Source organism: Cavia porcellus, unplaced genomic scaffold (genome assembly GCF_034190915.1).
Source record: "Cavia porcellus strain 051 isolate PalLab524CR breed Dunkin Hartley unplaced genomic scaffold, mCavPor4.1 scaffold_12, whole genome shotgun sequence".
Lineage (NCBI taxonomy): Eukaryota > Metazoa > Chordata > Mammalia > Rodentia > Caviidae > Cavia > Cavia porcellus.
Window position 1 is genome coordinate 56916513 of NW_026947495.1, and position 26769 is coordinate 56943281.

General features: G+C 38.9%; 1 protein-coding gene across 3 annotated transcripts in view; it reads left to right on the forward strand.

The window, feature by feature from the left end:
- Cers6 (ceramide synthase 6) overlaps positions 1–26769 on the forward strand; it is a 267795-nt gene that overhangs the window by 95366 nt on the left and 145660 nt on the right. For all 3 annotated transcript variants that reach the window (XM_063259221.1, XM_003478656.5, XM_003478655.5), the window contains exon 3: positions 4538–4668. In XM_063259221.1, the coding sequence (XP_063115291.1) occupies positions 4538–4668 (131 nt within the window). The remainder of the gene's footprint in view (positions 1–4537; positions 4669–26769) is intronic.

Below are 26769 nucleotides of genomic sequence, written 5' to 3' on the forward strand. Positions count from 1 at the left end.
TTTTGTATTGTAAATGTATGTATTTGTATTTAAGTTCCCAATCTCTGACCTCTTGCTTAATGAGAAAATGACAAGTATTTCCATTGAAGGCTAGAACAGGCAGAAACACATGTTATAATCTGTTCTACACTGTATTGAATTTTAATTGAGCTAACAAGTAGATAAAAGCATCATAAAACTTTTAAAAGGAGGGAAAACTATTATTTTTTTTTTTTTGTCTTTTTCGTTTTTATCAGTACCAGGGATCGAACTCATGAATGCCTGCTTGCAAGGCAGGCGCTTATGCCGCTGAGCTAAATCCCCAGCCCCTATTTCTTGAAAATTTATTCATTCCAGAAATATTTATTGAGTTCTGCTATAATCTAGGTATCAGTGAGAAAAATTAAGGTTTACTTTGTGGGTCTTACATTCCAGTAATACACTACTGTGTGATTATATATCTATAAATATAAGGGAATTGAATGAAAATACGTATGATATAAAGCTTTAGACAGAATTAAAGAAAATGTGGTATTTACACTCAGAGTAAGTACTACTCTTCCATAAAGAAGGATAAATGATTCATTTATAGAAAAATAGGTGCACCTTGACACCATGAAATTAAGTGAAGTAAATCAGACACAGAAGGTTAAAAACACATAGTTTCTTTTATATAAGAAACCCAGAATAGAAATATCAAGCAAAATAAAAATAGATAGTAGAAAGTAGGGAGATAGATTGTTCTCAAAGGAAAGAAAAGATCAAGAGATGAAGGGAGAAAGGAGGAAAGGAAGGAAACAAGATTAAAAAATGTATTATGTGTTATGTACACATCCAAACTCCTTAAAAGGGATGTCATCACTGTGTCCTGGCAAGATGTGGGGAAAAAAAGGAAGGAAATCTAAAAGAAAGGGGTGAAAGGTACCAGGAGGGAAGGAAGAGAAGATGAAAAGGGAGTTAAGATGTGTTATGTACCCGTACCAACCTCCCACGAGTGATATGGACATTACACATACAAACATGGACTGATGAACTACTATTTAAAGAGAAAAGGCATTGTTTTTCATATCTATGCAAAGAGTAAGCAATTAAAAATTACAAGAAAATATATTATTTACAATAGAAACAAAATCCTGAGGAATAAACATAATGAGGTGTGTAAAAGATTGACAGGAAAGTTTTTAAACATTTTTAAAGGATGTAAATTGAAAAAGATTGTTAATTCACCCTATATTAATTAATTATTAAAAATATAACAGACTTACTTGTATGATAGTTTATTTTGAAAGCAGGCTAATTCATGTAGAAAAATAAAGATTCCTGAGAAAACTAACTGAGTATTCCTGACATGAATAATAAATAAATCAATGGAAGAATAGATTGTTTTTTCAATGAAAGAAAAATGAATAATAACATTGGAATATTGTGTGGCCACCTGGAAAGAAAGTTAGATTCACACCTCACACTGAGTATCTCAAAATATTTCAAATGTCCTAATGATTTGAATGTATCAGGCCCCTAAATATATTAGAAGAAACCCTGGGAGAATATTTTGAACATTTAAGTAAAGTGTGAGAGTAAAGATGGCTTTTCTAAGTAAGACTCAAAATTTAGAGGCCATTTTTGAAAAGACTTGAAATATACACTTGATAAAATCAAGTGTATATTTTAGGCAAACATCTGCAAGTAAAACAAGCAAAAATACCCTGAGCAAATTCTAAAGTGCGAATGACATACTGGTAAAAGGTACACAACTCATAGTATAGATAAAGAAATCCTAAAAATCGATAAAGATAATATCACCAAGCCAAAAATAAAACAAAACAAAACAAAATAAAAAAACACCTAATGGTCATAGCATACTCTTCACAAAGAAGGGAAATACAAAACAATTTTTAAAACATAGGAAAAGATGCTTCTTTCATGAAAAAGAAAAGTAAAAACTTTGCTGGGTACAATGTTTGTATACCAGAGCAGAAAAGTGCAAAAATATGATACACTCCATTGAGAAAGCTTTGGACAATGTATACTCTAGCTTGTTAGTACAAATTCGTAAGATCACTGGAGTCATTTTTTGATATCAAAATAAATTACAGAGGCATAGCATTCTTTAATCTATAACTTTCATTTCCAGGAATTTATTCTGCAGATGAATCTGTTCAAAATGACCAACAGCAAGTTTACTTATTGCAGCCTTGTTTATTGCAGAAGTTGGGATGGTTCAGTAATGTCCATTAACAGTAGAACGTGTAACTAAATATCCCTCCAGTTCTACAAAAGAATGAGGGTGTTTTTCTGAGTAATGATATGGAAACATGCCAAGGATATATTATAAAATAAAAAAACCTAAAAGTCCAGAACAAAGTACATAGTATTCAACCATTTGTTTAATCAGGTGGAGATATAAAAATGTACTTTGCTCATATTTACATGATGAATTTTGCTTATAGTTACATGAAGTAATTCTGGAAAGCAACCAATTTAATAACTGTGGTTACTTGTTAAGAAAGGGAAGAGAGGGGCTGAGAGAATAGGAATGATGTTAGAAGGTTAAACTTTAGACCATTTTAAAATTTATGACCCCTTTTGAAAATGGTTTCTTTATTAATAAACTTAGAAGATAGATTAAAATTTAAAGTGAATTGCTAAAAAAGTTTCTCCAGGAAAATGGCATAGCTAACATGCATATGTTATAGGCACTGAAGATTGTTGTTCTCATAGTTTTGATGAGGAGAGATATGAAAATATAGATTGCGTCATCCCTAGTAAAAAGAACTCAGATAACATAGGCATGAGGTCAATACGTTGTGTTCCTGCAGGCCATCTGCTGTATTTTCTGGGTGCCTGAGTATCTTAGTTGGTTCAACTGCTGTGACAGACTATTATAATCTGGTTGGTTTGACAGAGAACTTTTATTTTTCACACTTCTGAAGTCTGGAAATATGGGTATCTGGTATCAGCATGGTCTAGTTCTTGGCAAAAATCCTATTCTTCAAGTGGCAGAGAGAGAGAGAGAGAGAGAGAGAGAGAGAGAGAGAGAGAGCCAGCTCTCTAGTGTGTCCTCGAACAAGCCTCTGTCATGACCTCCCAAATCCATCCATCACACTGGGAAGTAGTCTCAACATAGGAGTTTGAGGGTGACACACAGCCCTTGAGCTGCTTGAGATGCTTTTAGGATGGTATCATAAGTACATTCCACTCTTTTGATGTGGAGTCTGGTCAGTTTGCCTTCTCTCTCCTCAGCTTCTGGTTATTTTTCTGGTCATTAATATTAAAACAATAAATAATGGAACAGAAATCAAATAGTTTTGTTCTATGACAGATCACCCTTACCTGACTGATGGTGGGATACCCTTGAATGTAATTGAGAGAAAGGAGAAAAAGAACTAACATTTGCCCCGTTTCACATGTATTTGCACATTTAATTCTTACCACAGTCCCATTTAGGTTGACTGCCTGATAGCTTTTTCCCCTCATGGTTCTACCTAGTCATCATGGCAGAGGCCCAACATGGCAAAGAAACCACAAAAAGACAGCTTAGCAGGCTTCTTCTTGATCCAAGCCAGACTTTATGTCCTTCCTTTCTTTGCATGCCAAAGGTTCCCCAGTCCCCAGCCTGCACATACTAACATGTAACATGAATCCATCACTGTCAGCTAACTAAATCCCTCCCAAAGATATAATCTGTATAAGCAATTCCCAGCCCTTTGTGTAGCAAGAGAGTTCCCACATTCTCAGTGACCCTCCCGTGCCTGGATAAAAGGCCTTTCTGCCCTTTGTCTCCTTTTTTGTTATTTCTGTGCTGCTTAGATTGAGACAAAATACTCCATCACTACCAATCTGTATTTTTACAGATGTGGAAACTGAGGCTTAGGGAAGTCAGCAGAGTGAGGAACTGAACATTTGCCACTTGTTTCAGGACCATCTCTGTCCACTTACCATGTTTGCTTTCCAAGTAATGTTTAGTCTTAATAAAAGAACTGATGTAGGATTTGGTTGAAGGCAATAACTAAGAAAAGGAATCCATGAGAAATACATGTAAGATGAGGAAAATAGAGGCAGAGAAAACATGTTTGGTACCTCACTTAGGCTTAAGTGAGGTAGCTGGAATTTTCCCTTACTTTTCTTCTCTCCTGCATTGTCCAAATACTTGATGGGTGAGTCTCACTCTTTTTTCCTTGATAAAGCGAAGTACCCAAATGATGCCTCTTTGCAAATTCTCCGTCATTAGAATATCTTTGAGGGCTGATGGGGCTGACTCAGCCACTTGGCTGCTCTATCAAATCTGGGTTGCCTCTTAGGAAGTACATTGTTGATAAGGAGACATGCTAGCTTTACAGGGAGTTTCATGCTTTTTCATTATGTTTCTTGAAGAGTAACCTAGTGATTATTCATGTTCATGCTGCTAATGCAAGGCCTGAGCCCTCATGGTAAATAGAGAAATCTCAGTAGCAAATAATAAGCACAAGGAAAAAAACTCAGATAGCTACACGGGCAGAGCTTTATGTTGAAAACAAGAACACATTGAAAATGCTTTTCTTGGTAATGTGTTTCATAGCATCCCGATGAGAAGAGACTGGAAGGCCTCTCCAAGCAGCTGGACTGGGATGTTCGAAGTATTCAGCGCTGGTTTCGGCAAAGACGCAACCAGGAGAAGCCTAGCACCCTGACGAGATTCTGTGAGAGCATGTAAGTTGCTTTTCCTTTCTTTCTGAAACAAAAACCCATCCCTGTGTTCATGCCATCACTGAGGTGAAAACTAACAGACCCATACTGGCCCTACCAACCTTTGAGAAATTGTACCATCTGTAGGAACACAGTTGGAGAAAATTAGGGGACAGGAGGGTGTAGGGATCTGCACTATGGATGCATTCATCCACTTCAGATGCAGTACATGGAAACTTCAAAATGGGTAAATCATATGTCAATAGCACTGTTCAAAATAATAAAAAAGACCTTGAGTTGATATGCTGAGATAGAGTTATTCATTACACTTAGAACCGTCAGAAGAGGAAGTATTAAAGCCTTGAGCACATCTCCAGTGAAAGGAAGATCCTGCCTCAAGTGTCTTAGGATGTGACTGTTCCTTTGTCCAGTAGCTCTTGCTTTAGGCAGTGAGCCTTTAAGAATGTTGACTTTGCACCCAGCTATGGATGTAAATGTGGTTATTAAATCTAGAAGTCTTGGTGGAAATTTTGGGGTCTTCTATGTAGAGTATCATGTCTTCTAAAAATAATGACAATTTAACTTCTGCTGATATTTTTTTTTTAAATGACTATGTTTGATCCCCAGTATCAACAAAGCAAAACAGAACAAAAATGGCTGTGTTCATTGAACAATTGTTATGGACAGTCAGTGGCTAATGATTAAAGGAAAAATCTCAGCCATGGGTTGGAGGCACATAGCGATCTCTGGAAATAGCATTGAGTCAATGCCAGTGGCCTTTAACTATTCTGTTGAATGAGACAGTGTTATAAACTCTTGTTTTGAGCCTCTCCTCTTCCTTGGCTTCAGGGTTGGCTGTAGAGTCTTGTATTTTCTCAAGGACTTTTGTCTACATTATTTATTCAGCATTTGTCATGTGGTCTTTAATGGGCTACTTCTCCAGTCCATTGACTTTTCCATAACTCTAGGTGTTAGTCTCCCTAACTGAGAAATACAGTCTGGTCTTTGCCTGTTGGACATCAGTCACTCTTACTTCCAGAAAGCTGTATTTTCACTGTCTGTGCCATCTTCTTTCCTGTCTGGACTGTGTGGAGTTCCGTGCCCAGAACACCTACTTCCTCTGCTTGTCCACCTAGAGCCTACCCATTCCTCAAATCCCAGCTTTCTCTGGAGTGTGGCCTAACTGTTGGATATTGAGTGAACACAGCTTCTGCCCTCAGAGACTTATTCTAAGTGCCAGTGACTTACGTCATGTGCTGCTTTATGTGGTTCTTTCGCTGTTCTTAATTTGGCCATCTGTATCCACCTTAGTTGTCATTAATGTTGGTTGAAGAGCACAGAGACCATCCTAACTCTTGTGTTCTTCTTAGCCTTTACCCTAACATACAGACTCCACCAAAAATGTGTTTGTCAAATTCACTGTATATTAAAATGGCTTCATTCTGGAAGGAGCTGCTGACCTCACTTGCCACTGGTCTCTACCACTGAAGTGGCCTACTGTGCATGAACTCAGCATAAAATTCTTTTAGGTGACCCACTGGACTCCATAATAAGGACAAGGATTCAAAGGAAAGAGCTGGGAGAGGTTCTACATACCTGTAGTCCCACCTAATTTGGAAGGCTGAGATGGGTGAATCAGTTGGGTGCCCAAGTTCAGGATCATCCCAGAAACCTAATGAGTGAGACCTTATCTCACAAACAGTAATAAAAGCAAAAAGAAATTCAAAGGAAAAAAAGAATAACAAAGGCGAATGTGTAGAGAATGCCATGAGGGATGAATTAGAAGTGTATTGCTCGGGGGCTGGGGATTTAGCTAAGTGGCCTAAGCACCTGCCTTGCAAGCAGGCAGTCATGAGTTCGATCCCTGGTACCGGTAAAAAAAATAAAGGAAAAAGACAAAAAAAAAAAAAAAAAAAAAAAAAGAATTGTATTTCTGTATATATGCACATGTGTATATCATAGTTATTTGCCTGGGAAAATGATCTAGAATAACTGTTCTTAACCAGGGAAGTTATTTCACAATCACCTAATTAACTTCTTCAAATACACATACAGACCTCACTGCAGCATGTCTTACTCAGTAAGGTGACACCAGTACGGGTCTGGACATGTTTATTTTGGAAGAACTGTCCCAACTGTATATGACATCCATTCCAGTTTTGAGAAAGAGAGATGTTTGATGGAGGTAGTATACACCTGAAATCTCAGCTCTCTGGAAGGCTGCAGCAAGAGGAAGATCATCACAGTTTTGAGCATAATTTGGCTAATTTAGTGACACAGTGAGACTTTGACCAAAAAAAAAAAAAAAAAAAAAAAAAAAAAAAAAAAAAAAAAAACCAAAGCATTGAGGATGTAGCTCAATATGAAGGTTCTGGATTCAGTCATCTGAACCAATTCAGGGATTGTAGATTCAGGACCAAAATGCAAAGAATCAATAGAGTTTAAAAACTGTATAAGTAGTTTTTGTTTTAGAAAATAAAATGCCTTCAGGGAGATTATGCTTCATCTGTCATTAGTGTGGATAGCACCAGTGTGCATGACAAACACTGCTTGCAAGCATCTGCCGACGTGCCCAGTTTTGGCATGGCCATTTAATGCAGATGGACTGAGGAGAGGTTGTTCAGTGAGCAACATGCAGAAACACTGATGTGAGTTTTTTTTCACTCTTGCTTGTCGTCAGTCATTCACAGCTATGTCAGTTTTGATGACTCTTTCAGAAACATTTAAATCCTCAGTGGCAACTAAAATACAGATTTGAGAAAGAGAGAGGACAAAAAATTTATGAAAATGAATGTTATATGAGACATTTGAGTAGAAACCAGTACAGAATACAAGCATGCACCCCCTGCTGGGACCATGCTGATGTGATGCCATCCTTCTCTGATGGTTGCATCAGAATTTTGTGTTTATTCATTCAGGCTAATGTACAAATAAACAACATCTGCAATAAAAATATCTGCAGGGTGAAACAGAAAGAGGCAGAGAGAAGACAGCAGTATCAGTGGCTTTCTTGTCAGTTGTGGTCAACCTGTGCTCATCAATTTGGAATATCATGTAATACATTTAATAGCACACGTAAGAGAGTAAACATCTGTATTTGCTTTCATTTAAACAATCTCCAGTTTACTGAAAGGGTGGCTGTCCTATAAGATAGCCTTAAAGTAAATTATTATATATTCTGCATCACAGATTAAAAGTAATTTATTTGAATTGACGCTTTCTCCACATGGTACTGAAATTATAGAGCCTTATGTTGCATATGATGATTCCCTTTTCTTTTGAATTCAATTTTAGAGTTGATATGGACGAAGATTATTCCCAAGTGGCTGCAATCAGTGAATGTCTGTACAGCCACAGAGTCTAATGAAATTGTGACCATACTTCTGCGAAGAAGCCTTGTGATTTTCTTCAGCTGTGATTCATTTGAATTTATCAGTGGGAAACCAATGGCTTAAACAATTGCCCTCAAGCCATGAATTTGAGCAGTGTGAGTCTAAGGAGCTGTTTGTACTTGGATGAATCAACTGTGCTGTCTTGTGACTTTAGAAAGGAAGTGGAGCTTAATTATTGGGGTGGAAGGATACACGGGAAACAGCAGCTAAGTCTCCTATGTACCTTTATTTTAGAGATGTCCCTTTGGTCTGAGGAAACTGCAGTGACTATCCTAAGTGTCTGTAACCAGCCACAGACAAAATGAAAACACCGAATATTTTTAAGCCATTTCCACTCTTCCATTTCTTCTGGTGATGAAGGAAGTTTTACCAAAGAGAAAGCTCATTTTTTATTATTTTCTCCATTAGATTATGAGATAAGCATCTTTTGTAAAATTTACTCCCAAAATTTTTCTTGAAAATTGATGCAGTTTTTGAAGAGGGGAATAAGAAAAAAAGTATCTTCTAGAACAGTGTCATCTTTTTTGCAGATTAGGATTTGTGATTGGCAGTGCTTAGAAGCTGATCCTAAGTGTGGAAAAATCTAACGATGAATTTGGAGGAGGACTGGCTTTTAGTTCTTGAAAACTGGAGGGTTGAGCTGTACTGTCGCTTTTTTGGTGATAGTAGTTGTTACAAAATAGATCCCGGGTTGGTGAAACCTGCTATCATCCAAAGTACTTAGGAGCCAAGCTACTACTCAGTGAATAACTAGGTGCTCTGAAATACTGTAAATAATAAATCTGTGGGTTATATTCAGGTTAGTTCTAACTTAGTAGCAGAGGTTCCAAAACCTTTCTGTAGATGACCAAAAATTAAGTATTTTAGACCTAATGGGCTTCGTTGTGATTACAGCTCTGCTGTTGCAGCAGAAAAACAGCCAGAGACAATGCAAATATGTGTGGCCAGGTTCCAAGAAAACTTTATTTATGGATACTGAAATTTGGACATATCATTTTCATGTGTCATGCAGTACTTCTTTAAAATTTTCAACCATTAAAAGAATGCAAAACTTCTTCTTAAACCCCAGGCCACACAGAAACAGATGGCTGACTGGATTCGTCCTCAAGTAATGATTGCTAAATCCTCCCTGAGAGTTTCAGTACTGTTGTGTTTCTTTCAGAGTTCTAAAAAAGAGAATGTGGTCTTCTAGTGCCAGGGAGTGTCACCCACTTCTCAGAGCCTCCCCCTTAGTGTACAATTACAATGGAAACAGTAGAACAGACCTGCAGTTGGTGTGTCAGGCTACAGTACTCCTTAGATGTGATGAGTTGAGGATGTGCAGATTGGTTTATCCCAACTTGATTCTCTTTGCAGCTGTAAGTATCCTCAAGGTAGCATCGTTTCCTTGATAAAAATTCTAAATACTGTGGGCAGTCTCCTCTTTTGCCTTGAATACACATTTGAAGCCTTTCTCTTCTTTCTGTTCCGGACCTATAGAAAGTTAGATCAAGTCCCTCACATTCCAAGCCTCTCCCATTGCATGATGGCATCTGGCTGGACTTCCCATTAAAGTGCACTGGTTAATTAAAGAAAACAGATTTTTGCTAAAAATATCAGACAGGCCATACCATGGCCATGCTGGCTGCATATTAGCTACTTTTATCCTGTGCTTATGTTGGGTTGGTCAGTTTTTCTTTAGATCCTGCATTTCTTTTTTTTTTTAATTTTAATTAAGTATCTAATAATTATTGACATTGGTTCTAGAAAAGCATCTTATATTCAGAGATTGTAAACTAAGGTATTAATATACAGCAGTACACAACTAAAAGAGCTGGTATAATTTTAGAAAAAAAAACCCTAGAAAAAATAGAAAGTTCCAGAAACTTTTATTTTTTTTGGTACTAAGGAATCGAACTCACAATCTAGTGCTTGCCAGGCAGGCGCTTACACCACTGAACTAAATCCCCAGCCAAGAAACTTCTTTTTAAAAGCTATAATAAAATATAAGCAGATGCAGATGTAAACTTGAAGGTTCCAAATACTTAAAAATGGAAACTGGATAAAAGCTAAACCAAAATATATAAAATCAAGAATGTCATAGATGTAATAAGAAACATATTTTCTAGAAAACTCATGAAATATTAGAAAAAAATGCGTACATTCTAAAATGTCAGCAATGAAAAGCAGGAAATCTTTCTTGATATAATAACAAAATTTCAGGAATCTACAAGTTAATAGTTATAGAGAACATAATTTAATAAAAGATACTTTGTTTAAAAAGTCATCTGTAACTTTTTGTGTGGGGGGGGTTGTTTTTTGTTTGTTTTTATTTTTGGCTGTGTAATTCAGGCCGGTCTTGAACTCACTTTGTAGCACAGGTTGACTTTGAGCTCGTAGCTGTCCTCCTGCCTCAGTCTTCCAGGTGCTGGGATCACAGGTGGGTATCCCCACACTGGCAGCTACATGTAACATTTTACAGAATCTGTGATGTTAAGGAGATGGGGGCTGAGGCCACAGTCTTCAGCCAGAAACTCTCTGATTGTCCCGTGGCAGCCACCCACATTTCATTACCCTGTCTCTTCCTTGCCGTCCACCCAGTTCTGTGGCGCCCTGAGACAGAGACATACCAAGGCCTCTCATGTCCCATGTTCAGTGGGCCCCTCTCAGCCCTTTCTGTCCACTAGTGTGTCTCTCTTCCTCTCCCAGCAGGGTGTGGGAAGTGCTTCAGACTAATCCATTACCTTTGCCACCAGCCTGATCCCTCATCTTGTTTTCTTTAGAGGTTCCAGTTAGGCGCCATGGTGCGCGACATTTATTGTTCTGCCTTATTGATGTGTTTCTCCCTGGGGACCTGAGTCCCCGTAGGTTTCATGCTTCACTTTCACACATGAACTGAGCATTTGAGTTCAATGTTGATGGTTCCCAACTCAGTCAGAGATTGCTTTTTATCATCTCACAACCTGATAAAAAAATCTAACTGATCACTGTCCAGGGAACAGCTTCCTGGTCACTTGCCCTTATCTGTGCCAGCAAAATTTGCTGCCAAGCTGCAACATTCTCTTTGGAACAAGGCAAAAGAGATGAGGAGCCACATACCCCAATTGCATCCTGTGTGATTGGATTTTGCCTTGCTGTTGTGGTCCATCAGCTTTTTGGGAACTTCCTGGAATGGCGTTTCCTACACCTTGTGCAGGTGGAAGTCTTGTAAGCAGCGCTCAGGCCCAATGTTCTTTTTTTTTTTAATTAATTCTTTTTCTTTGTTTTACTTTAAAAATTGTTTCTAAAAAGGAATGGAATCATACAAATCATTAGAAACAATTTTATAAAGGTATATAAGAGTATGCATAATGTTTATGAAAATTTGGGGGAAATTATTCTGAAGACACTACCTGGAAATGTGTGTTGTAATCTATTTGCAACTTATATTGTGTCATATTTTATTCATGTGCCCATAAAATAATATGCATACAGTGCAGTGTACCTGTGCTTGATGCCTGCATGTCTTTAAGTTATATTTTTTATAGAAATTGCCTCCTCAGAAAAGCAGAAGAAAGCTGTAGAAGCATCATGCTGTGTGCTTCATCTTTAGTATCTGTAAGTCATTTGCCTCTGAATGGCAGTGCAGTAAGTTATCATGTGAGTTGTCTATTTCTTTCTTTTTGATGCTGTGGATTGAACTCATGACCTTGTGCTTGCCAGGCAAGGGCTTGTGTCGCTAAGCTAAATCCCCAGCCCATCTATTTCTTTGAAATTGGTCACACTATTGCACAACACAGTGAAACAAAATAACATGCTTGTGACACGAATGAATTAGGAATGTAACACTCAAAAACTTCATCAGTGTCATACTAAAGAAAATAGGAACCAAGTAAAAACAGTAGCCAGTTTTATGCATGTTAGCTGGTTAAGAAATACATAACTAATGGGGCTGGGGATTTAGCTCAGCAGCATAAGCGTCTGCCTTGCAAGCAGGCAGTTGTGAGTTCGATCCCCGGTACCGATAAAAAGGAAAAAGACAAAAAAAAAAAAAAAAAAAAAAGAAATACATAACTACTGAAGTAAATATGGCACTTTCCCTTGAAAAAGACCTGAAGTTTGCTTTTAGAAGTTGGGTTGCCAGAATGTTGTAACAAAAGTCACAGGCTGGGTGGCTCAAATAACAAACATTTATTTTCTCAAAATTCTGGAGGCTGGCAGATGGAAACCAAAGTGTTGGGTTGGGTTGCGTTGGGTTTGGTTGGGTTTCTCCAAAGGCTTGCTTCTGTACTGTTCCATTGTGTGGCCATGTCACTGGTGTCCCTTCCCTACTGTTAAGGACACCAACTGTATTAGATTAGGCCCTGCTCTTTTGACCCATTTTACCTTAATTATCTCCTGGACAGCTAACTCAAAGCACACTCACATTGGAAGGTAGGGATTTAGCATGTGAATTAGGGGGATACACAAACCAGTCCACAGCAGTGTTGGAAAGGTTGCAGGTTGTGATTATCTATCAAGTACAGGAAGGAGCATAACATGAACTCAGAAGGCTCAGAAAACGTGTGTGTGTGTGCGCGCGTGCGTGTGCATGTGGATGCATTCGTAGGCCTCTCAACCCAGTTCAGTACAATTTTCTGCATTTATTTAGTGCTTTTGGAAGATGGAACTACACAAAGGCAAGTATGAAACTCATGTTATTTCCACATTGGAAAACATCGAGGAGCCTTAGGAGGACCTGATGGTATAGTGTAGTGGTGAAGGAATATACTGTGGAGCCAGCGGGTCTGAATTAGAGTCTTCTCTCAAGAAAAGTCTTACAAGGCATTTGGGAGGATTATTTGGCCACCTAAGCTCAGTTGCTTTGTTTGTAAAGTAGGCATATTAAGCATGACTACCTCCTAGGGTTGCTGTGGAGACTGGGTTTAGATGCATAGGCAGGTGGCTTGCACCCAGGTAGTAAGTATTAGGTGCCTTCAGCATCGTTCTTTCTCTGCCGTTAGTCAAATTGGTGTAATATGAGCAACAGCAAATATCAGTCAGCTTGTGACAACTATGTGCTGGCAGTGGTGCCCTTCAGAGCCACCACCACCTCACCTAGAAGACACTGCTTTGTGTTCGTCATTTGGGGAGAGTGACTTTCCAATGTGGAGTGACACTGTTTCATTTTGTGAAACCCCATGAAGTGGGATCCATGTGGATTTTCAGGATTATAGACCTGGGCATTGTGTGTGAGCAAACACACAAAAATGATGCAAAATCAATATGAGTTAAGAGCCTCAGCATCACTGGCTTGCAGCTGTGACAGAAGGGGACCAGAAAAGGTGTCCTGCTGCAGCAGGGGCGGAGCCTACTGTGCTTGTAGAAGCTAAGGCTGTTGAGGCTCTGCATGAGAAATGTCAGATCACACGGTGAATGTCTTTGAACTACAGAGATTTGAAATCTGCCCATGTGATTCTGAGAAGACCTAGCTTGCTTTGACCAGGAGGGAGGGAGGAACAAAGCTTAGAGCTCAGTGGAACTGGCTCCAGTGAAACTACCTTTACTAGGGCCAGGACAGTGTGACCCTAGGGGTACAGGAGTTTGCCGTTAACTATAATGGTTTTTAGTAATAGAGGTTAAAGACGCAATTGGTCTTGAACAAATTTGAGGATAGGAGTCAAATATACCTGGTTCAGGTAGGGCTTAAATTATGTTACATACAGCAAATGGTTTCTCTTTACCAGATGCTTCTTCTGTGAAGGAGAAACTCCTATTAATAGGATCATTCTGGGACTTAAATGAGGGGGTGTGTGTATAATGTGCATCTATTAGGGCTTGGTTCTCTCTCAGCTGAGGCTGTAAAGTTAAGAAGGCAAAAGTTTCTAACTTTGAGGAACTCACAAGGATGATTAATTCTACTTACTCTCAAAGTTGTTCCCCACCTTGCATGGAGAGGCATAGCTTGTAATACTTAGTGGTTCTTTTGTAGGGTCCCTTCATTGTTACCCAGTCCTGGGTTGTTCTGAGTCTTGCACCTTTCTTTGTCATCCAAGGAAAGGTATATTTGAGATTGTGGAGAGAGACACACTTTGCCCTCTTTCTTGGGATTCAGTCTAGCTTTTTGTCTCTTGCTTTCTTCTTACATTCTTCCTCCATCTTCTCCTTCTGTTCTTAGCATTTTTCTCCTGCTGTCCCAGGGGAAGGTGTTTTTTGCTCCACTCAGAATGTTTAGTTTCTTCCTCTGTGATTAAGCATGGCGCCCATACCGCTTGGTAAGAGGCAGACCTTTGCTAATCTGACTGTGATTGTTTTCAGAGTTGACACATTGCATATGGCTTCTGGTGTTTGAATGTAGCATGTAGTAATATGAGAAGTGAATGTGGCAAGACGGGGTGGGAGGAAGCAGGATTTATATTTAGCAACAGGACCCTCAGTCATTTCCTGAACTGGGAGGATTGGAGCAGACTCTGAATGACCGCTGGGGAAACAGGTCTTTGAGGTTTATTGCTAGATCTTCTCAATGTAAATGCATAATCTACCCTCTATGTGATAGGAAATTTATAACTAAAAGAAATTAAGGCCAACTCTTTTTGTTTTAAATGCAAAATGACCTGCTAACAGTGTCTGTAAAAGTTGTGTTTTGAAAGAATTAAAGTCTTGCTGCTGAACAGCCTCTTATCATTGCTATCTGATGGGAGGCTACTTTACTGCTTTTAGAGCTCAGCTACTAGGAAAGTTAGTGATACTGTTCTAGAGGACGTGTCATACTGGAGGCAATTGGTGTAGCTTCATACATGATGCGTACCAAGACACTGTGGCCAGGCTTAACAGAATTGGCATTAAAGGCTTAGTTCTCAGTACTGCTTAATTCTCCAAAGTTCTGCTAACCCATATTCTAGTCCCTTCATTAGCCACAGATGCAGTGAAACTTATATTTTCAGCCTTCGTAACACTATGGAACAAAGAGTTTTCTTACAGATGTAGACACTTAATGGTAGCATGAGATTTAAACTTCCAGAAGATAAGGAGGAGAGATACTTACTGAGGTTGTATCATGTTCCTGACCCTGTGATGGGGCCTTTGTCTCTAAATAACTTACTTACTTTTTACTCATTGAGACAAAGTACCTGATGCAAAAAGTGAAGGAAGGAAAGGTTTATTTCTTACAGTTTTTGAAGGTTTCAGCTTGGCAGGGCAGCCCTGGCTGCAAACAGCAAGGAAGAAAACGGCAAGAGAGAGAGACACACCTTCTTCCCATCAGTACATCATATCCTGGTTCCACTTCTAGGCGGGTGTAGCACTCAGACCACCAATTCTAGTGCTAGACAATGAACCAATCACAAATGCATAATTGCATGAGGATTGGAGGCCACTGACATAAACCACGGCACCATGTACTATGTTAGGTTTGAAAGGATCTTGTTATGAATAAACCACAAGAAGAGGTAGAGAAATTGACCTAACACCACACAGCCACTAAGCCAGCATAGTGCAATTCATGCCCACTGCTGCCTATGTTCAGAGATTGCCTTGTTTCAACTGTACATGAGAGAAATCTCAGGAATAGCCTCTGTGTATGGCCTTCAGAGCAGAAGCAACATTGAGAAAAGTTTGGTCGTTTGTTTGTCCATCATGGTCTCTTTTCTCTTGCCTTTTCCTTTTGGTTTAGGACACATTAGGATTCCATTTTGCTGCTTTCTCCTCACGACACCTACAACATGTTAAGTTATTTCCTCCTCAAGCACTTGGAGCCTTGCTGTTTTCACTGTTTGCATCTGTCTCTGTTCTTAAACTGCCAACACCTTGAGTTCTGGGACTGTGTGTCATTTATCTTTTCATCCCTACTGCTCAGTGTGATGCCTGGTACATTGTAACACCCCAGTACATGTTTACAAAATGAATCGGTTATTTGGACTCTCAGAATTGGATTAGTCCTCTAGGGAACAGCAGATTGACTTTAAAACTGGAGAAAGCCAATGTTTATCTTTCAGATAGTTCTGGGAAGGCTGAAGTGGGGAAGGAGAGGGAAAGGGGCTTTCTGCGGAGTGACACTGTCTGGTGTGCTAGGACAGTTATAGTGACCAGGTGGAGAAAGCAGAAAGTTGATGAAGGCTGCTCCAGGGAGTAGAGTTCACCCAAGCAGTCTGACGGGTTAGGGAGAGGAACGCCACCAGGCAGCTTGACCCTACTTGCTCTTCTGAGCCTGTGTTCACTAAATATTAAAGGCCATCTGTCCTTCTGCTCCACAGTGCCCTCACCTTTCCTGTTTGCAAAGAAAACTCATGTTTTCTAGGTGTTTGGCTCACTAAAAACTGAAATTGGCTTTTAAAAATTATTATTATTATTTATCAGTGCCTCATTCCAATATGTGATTGAGTTTGAAAAAATGTTTTAATTAAAAAATAATCTTGTTCACCGAACATGTATTTCAATAGTAGACATGTAATAGAGACGATTTTGAGCAGGGATCTTTCTGTGCTTTCTGGTTTGCTGCATAGACTTCATCTTATCTCCTGAAGAGAATAATACAGTGAGGTGGTAGTGAACCCATGGCACACACAGTGTTTTCTTTTAAGATAAAAGATATTAATATGGGGCTGGGGATTTAGCTCAGCGGCATAAGCGCCTGCCTTGCAAGCAGGCAGTCGTGAGTTCGATCCCTGGTACCGATAAAAAACAAAAAAACAAAAAAGACAAAAAAAAAATCATGAAAAAGATATTAATGTATGAGTTGCTTTTTCAAAACCAAAACCTCAGTTTTCAGGTTTAATTACAAGGATTGGCACCTTTCAATAAATCAGTGGGTTTGGGGTTACAGTTTGGGCACTTGCCTCTAAGGTTTGCTGTCACTGCTTTGTGGTATTAGCTGCAAACAGTTTTCCAATGTATCATATACACTCCTTAACAGTATTCTGATCAAAAGCCAAGAGGATCACAAATTTTAGGACAGCCTGGCAATTTTGTGAGAATTTGTCTCAAAATCAAAAAGGCTGAGTATGTAACTCTGTACTAGAGTGCTCACCTAACATGCTTGAGCCCTTGGGTTTAGGTCCTCAAATACCACACACACACACACACATGCACAAAATAAGACCACTGCCGCACCTGGCTTATCCCAGTGATATTGTTTATAGTATTTTTGGGATTACCAAAATTAAAAAATTACAGGCACACTACAAAGATTTACTCTTCAGAAGACCCCCAAAACTCCACTAAAATACTGGTACATTTAAAAAGCAAATTGTAGCTGAATACAAAGTGAGCACTCAAAAATGAATAACCTTCCTGTACACGTATAACAAACTCACTGCAAGAGAAATCAAGGAAACAATACCTTTTGCAGTAGCATCCAAAAAACTGAAATAACTAGGAATCAGTGTAAGGATGTAAAAGACCTCTATACTGAAAAGTACAGTACTCTGAAAAGGAGATTGAAGAGGATATTGGAAAATGAAAAGACATTCCAATCAAAATTTCAATAGCGTATCTCACAGAATTAGAGATAACAATCCTAAAATTCACCTGGAACCAGTAGGGACCTCTAACAAGGAAATTCTAGGTAACAAAGGCAAGATGAGACATCAAAATTCCTGACTTGAAATTATACTGTGAAGCTCGGTGATAAAACAGTGTGCTATTGACAAAAAAAGAAACAGTAAACAAACAAAATAAAACAACAAGACTTAAAGATCAGTGAAACAGCTTAGAAGATGCAGAAACAACTCCAGACATACTAAGCCACTTTACCTTTGACAAAGGTGTGAACCCGTTCACTAGAAGAAAGACAGCCTCTTCAATAAATGGTGCTGGAAAAACTGGCTGTATATATGCTGAAGATTAAAATTGTACCCACATCTTTCACCTTGCACTAAACTAAATTTGGAATGGATCAAATATCTACATATTAAAATAGAAACACTAAATATGCTGAAAAATAAAATAAAACACTTGAAGACACTGGTGTAGGCAAAGACTTTATGAATAAAACTTGGATTGCTTAGGAATTATCCCCAAAATTCAACAACTGGGCTCTCATCATATTAAACAGCTTTTGCACAGCAAGAGAAACCACCAGCAGAGTGAAGACACAACCCACTAAGTGAAAAAAAAATGTTTTCCAGTTCTTCTTCAGACAGAGGAATACTATTGAGAACATATAAAGAACTCAAGAAAATCAGACCTCCCAAATTTAAAGACCTAATCCAAAAATGGGGATCTAAGATAAATACATGCTTCTCAGATGAAGAAATATAAGCAGCAAATAAATATGTGAAAAATGTTCAACATCACTGGTCATTTGAAAGATGCAAATTAAAACAATACTTGAGATTCTACCCTCAGCCTAGAAATAATGATTGTTACAAATAAATTAACCAATAACAAATGCTCGAGGGGCTGTGAGGAAAAAGAAACCCTTCTGCACTGTTGGTGGGAATGCAGACTGGTGAAACCACCATGGAAATCCGTGTGAAGATTCCTCAAAAAACTAGGATTAGAGTTCCGATTTGACCTAGCAGTTCCTTTCTGAGTATCTTCCCAAAAGAATTAAAAACATTGTACCACAGAGATACATGTGCACCCACATTTATAGCAGCATAATTTGTAGTAGCTAGATCTTGGAAACAACCTAAATGCCCATCAACTGAAGAATGGGTAAAAAATACAAATAAATACATTTTAATACAATGAAGTACTACTCAGCCATAATGAAAGATAAACTTGAGACTTTTGTGGATGCAACTAGAGACCATACTCATAAGTGAAATAAATCAAACTTACATGTGTAAACATCATATAGTCTCCCTAGTGTGAGAAGCTGAAAGAAATAATGTCTATGTCTGTCTCTGATAGTTAAGATAGTTATACTCATTTCTTTTAGTTTATTATAAAGAAAGTACTAATAGTATTTAGACAATTAAATACAGATATCTTGTTCTCCGAGTAACTGATTTCTAAAGATAGCAATGTGCAATGTATTAACCGTTATCACCCTATAATAATGGTGTTTTGAAATTGTGGGGTTTTTTTTCTTTAAAATAAAAATTCTAAAAATGTACTGGGTACTGATTTTCTTTAAATATTTATAATTGGTCAATTGAAATTTAACAATCACAGATGATGAAAAAGTTTAGAGAAGAATAATGTGATTGAACTTACAATGTATACATACTAATGAATGTATACAGTTGCTTTTTGGAGGAGTTGGGCTGGGTGAGTACTGATCCAGAGGAAGAGGTAGGGGATAGAGGCTGACTTCTTTTATAGAAGGGAAGACATTTAGAAGGAGTCATGTAACAGACGGGGAAATCATAGGGAATACCTATTAAAAGAGTGGTGTTTTAGTTTGACAAGAAAATACATTTCCTTAGTGGGCTTAGATGTATATAGTTGTATAATTATATATGTTTAAGCATGTCATGTGTTATGTGGTAATAGAAGCAAGAATGTACTAAATTAGTGGATTTATGAGAATAGGTCTTGATCAGTTAGGTGTACGAAGACATTGGCAGGATAAGAAAGAAACACCTGAATATTTAGAATTGGCAACCACAAAAGTGAGACAGGATTTACTGCACTGGAACAGAGAATTCTTTGCTAACACAAAATTATTTAGCTACCACTCCCAGTTGCTGCAAGAGTTAGGATTAGATTTAGCTTCAAATAAGGAATCAAGTAACTGTTACCTTAAACATGATAAAAGTAGTAGTTTTCTTGTGGCGCGTTGGCCAAATCGTCCAGAGTCAAACATTCCATTGCCACAGAGACCTGGAATCTTTCTATATTCAATTGGATCATAGCCTTTACCTTATAGTACACGGTGGTGACAGCTGCTTCCAAACCATCAGAAGTGGGAGGAAACAAAGGGAAGGTGACCCAGAGGGTGCTTCTGAGGTGTCTGTTGAGCAGGGACCTGGAAGGTACAATATTGCTTTTCCTCCTACTCTTCTCAAACACAGGCCAAACTTAGCTACCAGAGACGCTCAGAAATGTTCTTTCCTTGACTGTCAGTGATTCTGCCAAACATGTCATTGTTGAGAAAGAGAAAAGGCGTCCTGGGGGGCACATGGAGGTCCTCTGAATACTGCCTGGATAGCAGCCTTTGAACTGTGAAGAGGATGCTATGACTGCTGACCAAGGCAGGACAACACATTATTACGAGAAAAGGCATGTGTGTGGGACAAGACTGCTGATTAACAGTAGAGCAGTAAGTAGCACCAAAAGATCCAGTGGGGAAAGGGATTACGGTGAGCTCCTGCAGGTCTTTGCAATGGACCCTGAAACTAAAATACTGCTAACAAGGTATCACAGAACCAAGAACCTGCTTGACTCCGTAAAACTCACCAGAAATGCCAAGTGTCCTTGACAGTGAAACTGGCAGGAATGAGCCACTGCTGTGGCCTTCTCTGCAGTAAATACCCCAGAGGATAGAAAGACATGTAAAGAATGTAGTAAAGAGGCTTACTAGCTAGGAGTCCAAGACAAAAGTTAAATAAATAAAACAACCAGAGAGCCAAGAATAACAGTGAAAATTAATTGTTCAATTGTTTCCTGTGGTTCAGAAGTGTATACGTAACACTTCACAAAATGTGGGCACCCCTCTGATATGAGACATTTCTATATATCAAAAAGTTTCAAAAGTAATATCACTCCTTAAGAGTTTATGTCTGAGAATTAATTTAACTCCAAATGAATTTTATTATCACCCGAGGAACTGTTGGAACCAAATAGTCCTTAGAAGTGAGCCCAATAAAAGAACACACTGATAAATTTTTCTGGCTCTTCGGCACAGCTGTTCTGTCTGTTCATGTGTGATCAGTGGGTCTCACCAGGCCATGCTACAAGTCACTCTCTTCTACATCACAACAGGCAAACCATGTACCCAAAAAACATCAGGTAGCCTGGTTTTTTTTCCCCATTGTCAGACATTGTAGAAATAATACATATTTTGAAGACATTTGTCTTTTCTTGAACACTATATTTATTTACACAACATGCTTCTTGAATGTGTCTAAAATACAACAGGTTATAGGCACTCCTCCTTCAATGACAGAGTTTCATTTCTGCAATTTAGGTCATTAACTGAATTGGTGACTAAGTGAGGAATTGTTTATACATGTACCTTACGAGATTCAGAACAACGAAATGGTTGAAAGAAACTGCAACTCAATGACTTTGCTTTTATTTGCATAACTCTTACGTGCAGTACTGTGATACTTACATTTTATTTACTATAATACATAAACCTGCAGTACTATATAGTACCATTAATGAAAATTACAGCACTGTATAAACAAGAGGTACTATACTATAAAAAAAGAAATTAAGGCTTTGTCAACAAGATGAATAGAATTAGACAAGAAAGAAAGAGAGAGAGAGAGAAAAAAAAAGAAAGGAAGGAAGGAAGAAAGAAAGAAAGAAAGATAGAAAGACAGACAGACAGAGTGAACAGCAGTCTGAGCAGCAGGTTTTAAGTCCAAACAGGCTCCTTGGTCTTAATTCTAAATAATTGTTAAACAGGCAGAGCGTTAAACAAGGAGTCTGTACGTCTCATTTATGATTTTCTTTCCCATCAATTGTAGTCACAGAAATGTAGCCAACTAGAACCGATTTCAGTTCTTTTTGATTCTTGTCCTTAAATAGGACATGCATTATGTGAATCGTTTCCATTTACTTGATTAAAAATAAAATATTATCTGGAATTATAAAGTGTTTACACAAATCCTGGCTAAGTCTTTAGTATGCTGAAACCTAAATACTTCACTTGCTCCTTAATTTTAAGAGCTTTAAGTATTATCTTTTCCAACACTTACATTGCTCAACAAACATTTTTTGCACATTTACTTTATGTGATTTTTATATAGTTTCTAGAGATAAAACAGGACAAGTGACACTCTTTTTACTCCATCCTCTAAAACTTAGTTTCTCTGTAAAACAGGATGAATAATCTTTAAAACTATCAGAGGTAGGATAATGATTCAATTAAACAATTAATAGCACCTAGATAGTGCCTAACTCGTAGTAAAAGCTCAGGAAAGGTAATTAATTTTAACAGTTATAATTTCTATGGATAAAGGCTGTCAGAATGAATTGAATTCCCTTATCTAGTCAAATGCCATCCTAAGCTTGCTTAACACCCTAAGGATACACATAACTCACCTTCATTTTATCTGGGCTTTATCTCCATAAATCTCCAAATGCCTTCAGCTGGGATTATTTGGTAGGTTTGACAGTAATTTTTACTGCAGGAGCTAAGGCTCATAATTATATTTTCTTCTTCCCTTTCTTTAAAGGAAAGCTCCTTGGACTTGGAGGTAAGCACATGGCTTTCTGGCTCCCTGACTTTTAAAGGGGCATGTTATTTAAAATCACAACTCTTTCCTTGTCTAAACAGTAGGGTAAGGCCTACTGGAGGAAGTGGGACGTTTGTAGTTTAGGCCAAGAAGTCAGAGCACACAGGGGAGCATCTTGCCTCCACCTGCCTGTCTCTGCTACTTAGCAGCTTGCTCAGAAACGGGCATGGGTCCAAATAGCACCTCAGATTTTCAGTGGAGCTGTAAGGTTGTTCTGAGCCCATACAATACTTGTGCTTTGTGAGCCCTTATTAATGTTAGTTATTATCATACTAATGGTCACCATTTGGAGCACTGTATTTATCACATAAACAAAGAAGGGCCATCTCTAGGTGGATGTACTTCTCAGAGAAGTTCTAGCTTTTGCTAAGAATGTCATGAGGATTTATGACAACCCAGTCCTCTGTGGCTTTTACTGCTAGGCAGAGGTGCTGTGCCCATTCTTGCCCTTGGTCTGTGTTCATGTTGTCCCTCTACCCCAGCCTAGGGCACCCTTCTGCCTCCCTGGTGCCCTCAACAAATACACATTCTTCCGTCAAGACTCTTGTTCTCCTTCATTTAGCAAAAGGAGGCTGTTAATTGAGTGACTGTTTTGTGCAGGGCGCAGTGCTGTGATTGGTAGAAAGCAGCCTTGGAAGAGCACTGTAACTTTTGTGGCCTTGCCTGCTCTGTGAAGGAGGTGTCATGCCCTCATTCTGCTCTATGAACAACCTTTAATAGTTTAAAAAAAATAGCTCATTGATCTTTTTATATATATTTTAAATCTACTTGATTTTAAATTCCTCCAGGGAAGGAGTCCGGGGACTTAGGACTGTTCCTAGACACAAAAGGTGCCCAGTTCATGTTTCCAGGATTCAGTGAGTGAACACACTTTCTGGGGCTTAATAACCTTCCAGAGATTATTTGCCACATCTTTGTTTTGAGTACCTACTCTCCGCCACATAGTCTGGTAAATGCCTGGGACGTGGTTTCTTTGGGAAAGGAGGCAGTAGACAAGGTATGTAGGGTATCAGTTGGCTCAAGGAAGCTGCAGAAAAATAAGAAAGAACGTCTAGAAGTGGCGGAGGCAGGGATGTGGGGTGGTGGGGAGGTCCTTCCTGAGAGGATGACCTTAGGGCCAAGGCTTGAAGGAGGCGAAGGATCCTCAATCAGGGCAGAGGAGGATCAACTACAGACAATCTCAGGGGACTACACTGAGCCTGGATGAGGTAAGGACGTCCAGAGTTGAGGTTGACGAGAGACAGGGCTGAAGGAAGGGGTGTGTATAACCAAACTGTGCAGAGCCCCTGGGGTCATCTTGAAGGCTTTGCTATTTTGCCCTGAGATTGGAAACCATTGGAAGCTTCAAACCAAGGAGAGATGTGGCCCAGTGGATATTTAAACAGGATTATGCCAGCTGATGGGTTCAGTATGAGCTACTGGGATGTCAAGAGAGTACTGAGAGCTGGTAGAAAGCTACTGCATAATCTAGGTGAGACCTCTTGGTGGCTTGAACTAAGGATGTAATGAGAGGAGCATTGATTCAGGAGTTTTAGAAGATTTTCTTCTCTAAAAATTTCAAACATACCGATGAAGAAAACAATAGTTTAGTGAGCACCACATATTCATCATCCACATCGAAGAATTAATGTTTTCTTCAACTTTTTTTATTTTGCTGAGCACCTTTCAAGGTAAGCACAGCAAGACTTTGTGCTTCAGCATGGACCTTCAGAAAATAAGAACGTTCTTCCGCATAAACAGAATGCCACTACCATAATAAACCAGGGCATAGTTCATATTCAGATTTCCTCTGTGTTTCCCCATTTTTCTTATATTTGCATTTCTCTCCAGCTAGAATCTTCTGAAGATTCATGCTTATGACTGTAATCCCAGCTACTTGGCAGGCTGAGGCAAGAGGATTGCAGTTTTGAGCCTTGCCTGCACAACTCCTGAAAGTATCTTAAAAAGCAAACAAACATACACATAAAAAAATAAAAGTGGTGCTAGGAATCAAACCCAGGACCTCATGTTTGCCAGACAGGCACCATGCCACTGAGCTATATCCCCAACTGTTTACTTTTGTTTGTTTTTGTTTTTTGGTCTTTTTCGTTTTTACCGGTACCAGGGATGGAACTCATGACTGCCTGTTTGCAAGGCAGGCGCTTATGCCGCTGAGCTAAATCCCCAGCCCCACCAATTGTTGTTTTGAGGCAGTGCCTTGCTGTATTGGCCTACTCGGCTTCAGACTTGAGCTCCACCATGGGGAGCTGAGGATTTTTTCCTTAACAAAGGAAAGATATCGACATGTGTATGTGCTGATGGAAAGATCAATGCAGAGGGTAAAATCGGGGAGAACAGCAGGAGCTGGGTGGCTCCTGAGACTGGGAAAGCCTGGGTAGGGGAAGCAGAAGGCAGTCACCGGAGTCCTTCCCAATTGTTTCTGTTGCCCCAGGGAAATAGCAGACACAGCCCTGCCAGTGGAGATGGAGAGGACTGAAGAGTTTAGGGGTTGAGGAGAGCATGTGAGCTGTTCTCTGGAGGCAGATTGAAGGGGACAGACTCTGTAGGATGCCTTTTCTAGGGATAATGAGTGGAGGTGTCATGGAGTGTGGTCACTCACAGATCATCCTGTTGCAGTCCAAAGAGGCTGCAGTGCAGGGAGTGACTCCTTGGGTGCAGCCAAAGACTGAAGGAGAGAGAGTGCAGCTCTAGGGCAGGCTCTTAATATTTAGGCAGAATAGGGCAGATTGGAACTGATGTCAACCAAAAAATCATTTATTCCTTCTTTCTCACCTCCACATTCATTGTCTTTGGGGGAAGGGTTCTGATTTTCACTTAGTCTGGACCTTTGGAAGACAGTGAGGGTGTAAACCTGACACGTAGAGCCAGCTTTGCATAGGGCTGCCTTAAAGGGAACCGTTGCCATGTTAATAAAGTGCTGTTGTGCCTTTTCACTCATTACTGGGGAGCTGCATTTCACTTGCTAAATTGGATGATGTTCCATTCTGAATTTCCTTCTGCCCTGAAAATTTGGTACCACATACTGAGGATTCTTAAGCTGTCACACAGATTTCTCTGGAGCTTTGAATGATTTGATGCATTAGACATTTTTTAATTTAAATTTTGCTTTTAATTTTAAGAAACATATCCAGATACGCCTGCAGCCAACCAGCCAGTTTTCTAAATCTGCATATAAATGAGAGGAGAGAACAGACAAAAAAGCAAGCAGCATGTTTTTATTTCTTTGCCAGTTTTTTCTCTGTATACTTTGCACTTTGTACCCTTGTTAGGTGTTTTAGATCCAAATTGCTTTCTTTGAAAATAAGATTTTCATTAGGAACACAACCAAATAAGAAAACTGCAAGGGATACCTTTGTGTAAAATCAATGACTATGCCTTTTTTTGATACTTGAAAAAAAGTAATTTTAGACCTCTTATAATTATCTCAAAAATTTTCCCTAAAATTATTGGATGTTTAATTAAATGTCTGAAGGTTGTGGTTTGATGGCTCAACTCAACTCATAGATTTATACAGAAATAGTAAAGTTTTAATCTCAGCAGAGCAAAATAACAGTTTTGCTATTTTGTAACTTCTGTTGTGAAAATTTTGATATGCTCAAGAGAGAGTAGTATATTGAATTTCTATGTATTTACCATGTTTGAAAATAATGTACATTCTGCTATCTCCTTATGAAAGCAGTTATTAAGTTATAACCATTACAGAAAAATTTCCCCCTTTTTATAAATGAAATAAATATGAGATGTGAGCTTAATATTTGTGTTTCTGTTACTCATTTTGATTCATGGGACTTTTTTCTATTGGAAGTAGGGTCACAACTATGTGCTATGTGTACAAAGCTTTAAAAAGAAATATTTTTTGAAAACTAGGATTTTTCACATACTTTTATTTTATGTGATACATCATTTTAACTTTGATACGAAGTTGAATTCTGGTCATCTTGGCCCATTTTCAGTCTGAACTTTATTTACAGTTTCTTAAAATTGCATACAAGAGCTCTGGGTGCCTGGATTCGTGGTGACTCAAGGAAGCCACCATCTTGGCAAGTATTCACTGTGTACAGTGAAGCATAGAGTGGCCTTAGGGGTCATGGCCTCTGAGATACCGAGAAGGTAAAGATGTGCCCACATCATTCATTGGTACATGAGGCAATAACCAACAAAGAGATTATTTCCTCATATGTGCCAGAAAACAATATTGCCAAGGCTTGCTCTTACAGAGTGATCCACAAATGTAAATTTAACCAAATTTAGTTGGTTGGGGGAATGCAGCCCAGGCTGCCTGTCCTGGTAATGCTGAGCAGAAACTCTGTTGGAACACGGTGAGTCAAAGTTTTAACTTTAGAAACCTGTGTTAGTGAAGGTGTGGCGTATGAATAGGTAAAGTGAGGAGGCCGTGGATACAAGAACAAACAAAGGTGTGCCTTTTGACAGGCTTTTCCTTT